Consider the following 8,108-nt stretch of genomic DNA (forward strand, 5'->3'; position numbering starts at 1 on the left):
GCTCTGCGTCGCCGTGATGCGGCGCCAATTAAGAAAGGCTCGAATAGAAGGCGCATCGTTTGTCGGCCACGCGCCGCCCCCGCACATGCCCCCGCCGGCCGCAGCCGGGGCGGGGCCGGCGCCCGCCGCCGCCGCGCGGCGCGGCGCCCACGCTGCGGGGACAGCGGCCTCGGTGCCGCCGCCGCGGCCGCTCGCGCGGCTCCGCCCCCATGTTTTTTAGGGACCGAGCCTCTGCATCGGACGGCCGCCGAAAGGCCGGCCCGTCTGCAGCTAGGGGAGTTTGGCAGGGGCCGCGAGATGACATCATATGTTGTCATCATCGGCCCTGCGCTCAAATCGGGCCAGGAATCCTGCCCCCTCGCTCTCCTTTCAAGGCGCTGTGTCGTCCCTCAAATCGATTTTGACGGCGGCCCCTCAACCTGTGCGCCTGCACGCAACGCACGCGCCGCCGGCCTGCAACACGGCCGCGCGGACGCCGGCCGCGGCGCCCTTGCCCCGGCCTCCAACCCTAAGTCCCCGCCCCCTAGCCAGCGCCGCGGCCCCCCTTGCCCCCAGCCGCGGCGCCGCGCGCCGGCCAGCCTTCGTGCCTGAGCGCAAGCCGGGGCAGCCGGCGTGCATCCCTAGAGCTCTAGTTTTGTCATGGGACTGTTAGGGCCGGCGGCGGGAGGCAGCTCAGCCGATATAAGGTTGCTCGTTTTGGGCCCGGGGCGCCGCGCGGCGTGGAGAGGCGCGCGGCGGCTGGCCGCGGGCCCCGCCCGTCGGCGAGCCCGCGCGCCCTTGCGGAGACGCCGCGCTGCGAGGCGCGGGCGCGGGGGCCGGTGCGAGCGCGGCGCCGCCCCGCTTCGCGACGCATCCCGTGTACGACTCACCAACACTCAACTGTTGTAACCATGTCTGTTTCAAATGTTTCATTTGGTCCGCGCTTTCTGAATCTCTGTTTATTGACGCCGCAGTAGAGAGACCTGAGCAAGCACCTGGGGCCGCTCCCTAGCTGCTCCTTCCAAGCCATAAGTGCGGCGCGAGGCGGCAAGAGGCGGGCAGCGGCCGCGTGCGTGCCATGCATGCTGCGCGTCTGACAGGCTCGCCAGCAGCGGCTCGCGCCACCTGCCCGCCCTCCAATTCTTTCTTCTGAATGCACGGATGTTTGCTCAGCGGCCGCCGCAGCAAAGTTGCCCCCGACGGCTCGACAAGTCTCAGGGCACGGGCTCAAGGGTTCGCCACGCCTGCTGGCCAAGAGCGAGGCCCGGCAGCTGCTGCCAGAATTCGAAACCTTTTGGCAACAGCTGGGGCCACGCACGCAGGTTGGGCTGGAGAGACAAAGCGCGAGCCTTACAACCACCAGAGGCATCATCAGTGGTGGACGTACAGGAGGCGCCGCCGCAACACACTCAGACGCCGCCGGCTGAGGCAGGTGCGGGCCCTCCATGGCGCCCGCCCGCCCGCCTGCCACCTCACCTCGCCTCGCGCCCGGCGCCGCGGCAGCCACCCTCACAAGCCAAATCGCCGGCGTCACTGCCGCCCGCCAGGGGCAGCGCAGAGCCTAACCCACCCGCTCGCACGCTTGAACCCCCATTTCCCCCGTCCGCGGAGGATCGCATGCGCCCGGCTTTGTGGCGCACGCTTTTCCATTCGCCCCACTCAAATCGCCGCGCCGTCGTCCGACGCCCCGCCCAGCTCCGCCAGCCGCCCCCTCAGCGCCTCGATCTCCGCAGCCATGTGCCTCAGCGCCGCCACCACCCACGGGGGCGCGTCTAGATAGGCTTGAGACAGCACCAGCTGCGCCAGCGCCTGCTCCTGTGACTCCCGCGCGAGCAGGTGCTTTGCGGCAACCGCCGACGCCGCCGCGCGCCCCGCGTCCGCGCCCGCGCCGCCGAGCCGCTTCGCGTGCGTGGCCGTGTGGCGCAGCAGCCAGAGCGGCCGAGCGTCGTCGTCGGCGGGCGCGCGGTCGAAGAGGCGGCGCGTGAGCGCAGGCAGCGCGCCCTCGCAGGCAGCGAATTGGCGCCATAAATCTGGGCTCGCTTCCCCAATGGTCGCAAGGCACGCTTCGATGCCCTCCGCCGCGCCGGGGCAGCCGGACGCGAGCGCGGCCGCGAGCCCGGCGGCGCCGCCGGGGGTCGCTGCGATGGCGCGGCCGATGAGGCGCCCATCTAGGGCGGCCACGTGGGATAGTGCGACGGCGGCGGCGGCGTCCCGGGGGTCGGCCACGAGGGCCCCCACCAGGCCGGTCGCGGCGCCCTCGGTTTCGGCGATGCGATGAGTCAGGGTCTCCTGGCCCAGCGCGCACAGCGCGCCCAGCGCGGCGGCCGCGCCGGCGCGCGCGGAGTCGTCCTGTAGCGCGTGCACGAGCGACGGCAGCGCGGCGTCTTCCACGCGCGCGGCGGCGGCGGGGCCGCCGCGGATCATGGCGGTCAGCGCGCGCAGCGCGGCGCGCTTGGCGGGCGCGGCGGCGGCCGGGTCGTCGAGGACGGAGGCGAGCAGGCCCAGCGCGCCGCCGCCGCCGCCGGGCGGCGCGGGCGCGGCGGCGACGCGGCGCGCGACGTCGGGGCTGGAGCAGACGAGGTCGGCGAGCTCGTGGGCCGCGGCGGCGTCGTCGGAGGCGGTGGTGATGCGTGCGGCGGCCGCGGCGCCGATGGCTGCTCCCTCGGCGAGGCCGGACAGCTTGAGCGCGAGGGTGCCCTGCGTCATCGCGGCGGCGCGGCCCTGGCGTCCCTGGGGAGAGGCCAGCGCGATCGGTGGAGGTCTATGTACGTGTTTTGAAAGGTGGTACGAGGGTCTCCCGCGCGATCTACCGCGCGATCTGCGGTGCAACGGACTCGGACGTTCGAGCCTCGGGGCATCCGAAAAGGACTGAAACGAGTGTTGCTGGGTCTCGTATACTAGTCTGCACAGTCTTCAAAACAAAGTAATCCAGGCGGCGTTGCAACAGGCACGACGCCACCCAAACAGCAACCGACAGCCTTCACTTGGCTGTCGCAGCTCTGGGCACCAGAAGGCTCGGCTCGTATTCTTGACCCTCCTTTGCTCCCAGCACCAAATTAAATGCATGCCCTCACCGCTGCAGACGCGGCGATGGCCGCCGCGCACGCCGCGGGCATCGGTGCGCGCACCCTCTGCACACATGCTTCGCGTCGCCGCCACGCGGCGCCCGCCGCCGACCGAAAATCCCCAGACCTCCGCACCTGCCGCCGCGCCCGCTCAAAACTGCACCTGACCATTGAACCCTTCATTCGTCGCAGACGTGTGCTTTGCCAACCCCGGGACCACCGAGATGTGGCTTGTTGCTGCCTTGGACAGATCGCCGGGGATCAGGCCCTGCCTCGGACTGCACGAGGCCGTCTGCACCGGCGCCTGCGACGGCTATGCGGTGGGAGGGCATGCTTGCACAGGCCTGGGACGCAGGGGCAGCCGCGCCTCCGGGCAGAGGGGCCGGCTCAAACCGCTTGATTACGCGAGAGCGGCCGTACTCTGCCCCAAAACTCACACCCAACGAACGAGTTCTCAATTATTTGCAAGCCACTCTCCCCTTCCCCACAATCAATAAAACCCTGCACCGCAAACCTGGCCGACGCAGCGCATGGCGCGCAAGCCGGCGCTGGCGCTGCTGCACCTGGGGCCCGGCCTGGGCAACGGGCTGTGTAACCTCCATAACGCACGGCGCGCGTGGACGCCGGTCGTGGTGGGTTTGCACCGACTGCATGTGCGTGTGCGCGAAGGGGGTTGGTTGGGCGGGCGGCCGCGCACGCTTTCTCGTGTGCGTGCGCGCGCGTGCACCCATACACGCGCTCCTGCATGCGTGTCCAAGGCGCCAGCCCATCGCATGCCAACGGCCGCGCCGCTAGTGACTGCATGTGAGATGCGTGCGTGGGCGAAGCACACCAAGCGCAGCCTCACGCCCCAGCTCCCTTTTCACCTACCAAAAACAACACTGGAAAAACCGCTGGCCCCCACCAACGGCTCCCAGGTTATCGTCGGCGACATGGCCACTTGGCACCGCACAGCCGACCCCGTCCTCAACTCAGACATAGAGGCCCTTGCCGCGACCCAGGGGCGCGTGATGCGCGTCGCCAGCCCCGCCGCCGCCGGCCCCACGCTCGCCGCCGCCGTCGCGGCCGCATCAGCGCCGGCGGCGCCGGAGGGGGGCGGGGGGGAGGGGGAGGGTCCCGCGGGGCCGAGTAATGTGGTGACTGTCGTGTTTCCTCATGATGTCAGCTGGCAGAAGGCGGTTGCAGCGGGTGTCGAGACAGACGGGGGCGTGCCCAGCAGCGACTGCATTGCCGTTGGCGTCCCCAGAGCGACGGAGGGGGCGGCTGGGGCGGCGGCTGGGGCGGCAGTGGCAGAGGCAGGGGTGGCAGCAGCGGCGCTTCAGTCTGAGGGGGCGCGAGAGTTCATCAAGCGCTGTGCCAACGTGCGGGCGTGCGTGCGCGGCACCCGCCAACGCAGCAGCGAGACGTGCAGGCTCAAACGTGCTTTGCGCGGCTTTTGCATGCTTCCTTTGACAAGGCCACACCTGCCCTGTGTTGCGCCGAGGTAGCGGCGCCGTTTTGACAGCTCGCGGCCTCGCGCATGCGGCGGCCCAGGGCTGCGGCAATGAAAGCCCCTGCACGCTTATGCTGCCGTGTATTTGCCGCACCGTCCTTCGCAACTGCTTTCTGTTTGCGACACCCGCCCCGCCGCCAGGCGTTGAGGGAGGCGGGGGCAAGGGGCACGGCGGCGATCATCCTGGGGGGCCGAGCGACCCTGGAGGACGGTGGGTTGGGTGGCCAACCTGCTGCACTGCATCGTTCGTCCGTTTCATTCATGCGTGCATGGGGTTGGGTGTTGTGTGCTTGCGATTTGAAGGAGAGGGGAGTGCAGTCCACAGCTTCCCCGCAGGGGGGGGGGGGTCCGGTGCCAGCAGTCGTGCAGGGAGAGGGGGTGGCGTGGGGGTGTGCCTTTGTGGTGTGATGACTGCTCCGTGAGCCGTGTTTGTTGTTGCCGCACCCCGAGGATAATGCGGACCTGACGGCTGGGATGGCCGGCAATGAATGCACCCCGCCAGCTCAGCACATGCGCACCTCTTGGATGGCCGGCCCTCGACCTTCCCGCTCTCCCACCCCCTCGCCCGCCCCGCCGCCGGCCGCGCAGGCGGCGCGCTGAGAAACGCGGGGCTGATCGCAGCCGCCTGCGGGGCGCACGCCTACGTGGAGCCGCTCTTCGCGCGCGTCGATCGCGGGGCCGGCCTGCCGCACCTGCGGCGCATCCCATACTTTCCCGAGGTGCGCTGCAGGGCCACCTAACCCCGCACCTCACCCGCCTGCCAGCCCTCGGACGTGTTGGCCGGATGGCCGCGGCGCGTTTGGCCGCCTGGGGGAACGGCCGCCGCTCCGGCCGCATGCTAGGCTTGGATTGCTCGGGGATTGAATCCTTTCGATCGCAACGAGCTCGTCGACGATGTGTTGCGCCTCGCACTTGCACAAACCCGCCCCAAAATCTGCGGCGGTGGAGGGCCATTGGGTGGGCGGGGTCGTGGTCATCGCCAACAATGTCGGCCCGGCATTTCCAAGGGGCCGCGCCCGCCGCACGAGAGGGCCGCCCTTGGCCGTGACCGCCAAAGCCCCCCTCCCCGCCAGCGCGGCACTCTTCTTTGACAAGCGTGCCGGATACACCATGACTCAACCCTGGTAGGAAGCCGCCCAGCAGCTGGCGGCATACGAGGTGATCCTCCTTGTCGATGCGCGGCGCCCAGTGGCCCCTTTCGGCTACGAGTGAGTGCAGAGGGGACACACAGATAATGCGAGACACAGGAGGAGGGAGTCACAGCGGAGACAGGCAGGCCGCAAAAGCAACCAGCAGCCTCCTGCTGCCAGCGCCCAGTGCAGGCGCGGCCCCGCTTAGTGGCCCACCCCGACCTCGACTGCTTTCTGGCGGGCGGCGCCGTCCGCTCGTCGGCCATGCCGTGTTGGGTGCACGCCCCATTGCATCTACGTGCGTTCTGGCCGCTCGCGTCCTGGCCAGGGCGCGGCGCCCTTTGAGCGAGGCGCTGCGGCCCGCCCCTTCCCACCGCCCCCAGACTTGCACAGGATGATGCGCGAAACCAAACTGCTCATCCCTTGCAGCTTGCCGTGACCTAACATTCCCCCTGCATTCTGCACTCCCGCGTATGCAGCGGCGGCCCCAGCCGGCTGATTGAACTGCCCGATGACGTCATTTGGGAGATTGACGCGTCCTGGGGCGTCCCAGAGGCGCTCGCCCTTCTGGCCGCAGAGGCAGGGGCGGCCGGGGTGACGCCGGGCGTCAGCTGCCGCGGCGTCTTCGCGGCGCCCGCGCGGCCGCCGCTGCCGCCGGACGGTGGGTCGCAGCCGCGACGCCCGGCGCGCTGGCGGCCGCCAGATCAGGCAACAGCCAAAACTGCAGCGGCGGCTGTTCGACAATCAAGCACATCCGCGCAGCCCCAATGAAGCGCACATTGATTGTCTAGCTGTTGCCTATTAGCTTAACATCAGCCGGTCTTGCTCCTTCAGTCATCCACCGGCAATCCGCTGTTGCACTGCTCCCCGGTGTGCAACGCCTCCCCCTACCGGAAAACGCACCCCCGCCCCGGAAGTGCTTTGGCTCACAAGCGAAACCCGCACCCCCCGATGCGCGACCCTGCGCGTGGCCCCAGGCCGGCTGACCGCGGCGGCGCTGTGCCAGGTGGTGGCCGCGCTGCAGCCCGAGGGGTGCGTACTGGTGGACGAGTCGCTGACCAGCGGCAGCAGCTACTGGGAAGCTGCCAAGGTGGGTGCGTCCAGCCGCGGTCTGGACGGCAACACGGCTCCCGGGGACCTAGAAAACCTCTGCTGCAAGGGTTGCCTGGCAGCTGCGCAACTGGTGGCAGCCGGCTGGGTGGTGGGGCATCCAGAGGCAGAGGCACCCCCGTTCGGGTGATGAGAGTGGGCCGAATTAGTGGCAGCCCCATTGCCAGGGGCCAAACTTGGCGCCACATGCGCATGCCCTGCTGGCGGCTAGCGGCCCGCACGGCAGCGCGCGCTACACCTGAGGTGCTCCGCACCTCGGGCCCCAAACCACACCCACCACTGCGCGCTGCACCGCCATCCAATCCCGCCCTCCACACACCCTGTGTGTGGGGCGCACTTACACATCACACCACACAATCAGACACACGTCTGCACACATGCGCACACACAACGATTCTAACCGCGCCAGGGCTGCCCGCCCTTCTCACACCTGACCATCACCGGCGGCGCCATCGGCTGCGGGCCTCCGATGGCGCTGGGCGCCGCGCTGGCGTGCCCCGGGCGCCGCGTCATCAACCTGCAGGCAGACGGGTCCGCCATGTACTCGCTGCAGGCAAGAAACACGCATGCATAACCTGTATATGATTGTATACATACATGTGTATATGACTGTGAATATGTATAAGATGATGTACACAATATGTGTATGGATGGCTTCTATGATCAACGCTTGAGGCAGTCCCTGCAATGCTGTTGCCTGGACCGCGTTTGTGTGCTTTTTGACGTGATCTGCCTTGACAGCCGCAGCTGCTGCCTGGCGAGCCTCCTGCAGCAGCCGCGGCAGCCCGTGACAGGGGGGGGGGGGTGGGGGGATCCGGTCCATCCCAACCTAGCATACGCGGGCGGTGTCGCCACGTTTGCAAACTGCAACTTGCTGTCCCAACCGACCCCTCCAGGCGCTGTGGAGCCAGGCGCGGGAGCGGGCGCGCGTGCTGACCATCATATGCGCAAACAGCTCGTACGCGATCCTCAAGGTGCACTTGGGCATCATGCAATTGAGGCGCACCATTAATGCCTGATCGGGGCACGACTGTCGGCCGTTTCCATTACTCCCTTCCCACCTGCCCGCCGCCGCCTCGCCGATTGTATGGCACCGCCGGGGCTGCGCGGTTTGGGTGGCTGCTGCAATCTACAGCCCACGCTGCAGCGTGCCGATGCGCACGGGTGCCGCGCTCACCTGCAGGCCGGCGGCGGCGCTTGCTGGCACTTTTGAGCCGCGCTTTTTGATGTTTACACACTCCAACTGGAAGCGCGGCCAATTCCAACCCGTTTGCCTCCCGTAGGTCGAGGGTGCACGTCAAGGCGTGCCCGTCCCCCCGCCCGCCGCCGCCG

The 8,108-nt window shown here is 69.0% G+C and overlaps 2 protein-coding genes across 2 annotated transcripts; one reads left to right on the top strand and one right to left on the bottom strand.

Moving 5' to 3' along the window:
- Positions 1-1,638: 1,638 nt before the first annotated feature.
- Positions 1,639-2,685, bottom strand: MNEG_11526 (hypothetical protein; the record flags this gene model as incomplete). The annotated part of the gene is made up of 1 exon (XM_014040001.1): positions 1,639-2,685. The coding sequence occupies one exon, from the start codon at positions 2,683-2,685 to the stop codon at positions 1,639-1,641; it is 1,047 nt and encodes a 348-aa protein (XP_013895455.1).
- A 2,961-nt stretch (positions 2,686-5,646) lies between these two features.
- MNEG_11527 (acetolactate synthase I/II/III large subunit) lies at positions 5,647-7,350 on the top strand (the record flags this gene model as incomplete). Its single annotated transcript, XM_014040002.1, has 4 exons — positions 5,647-5,660; positions 6,146-6,327; positions 6,644-6,756; positions 7,186-7,350. The coding sequence occupies 4 exons, from the start codon at positions 5,647-5,649 to the stop codon at positions 7,348-7,350; spliced, it is 474 nt and encodes a 157-aa protein (XP_013895456.1).
- Between the last annotated feature and the right edge of the window lie 758 nt (positions 7,351-8,108).

The sequence above is a fragment of the Monoraphidium neglectum genome (assembly GCF_000611645.1).
Source record: "Monoraphidium neglectum strain SAG 48.87 unplaced genomic scaffold scaffold02785, whole genome shotgun sequence".
NCBI classification, from domain to species: Eukaryota; Viridiplantae; Chlorophyta; class Chlorophyceae; order Sphaeropleales; family Selenastraceae; genus Monoraphidium; species Monoraphidium neglectum.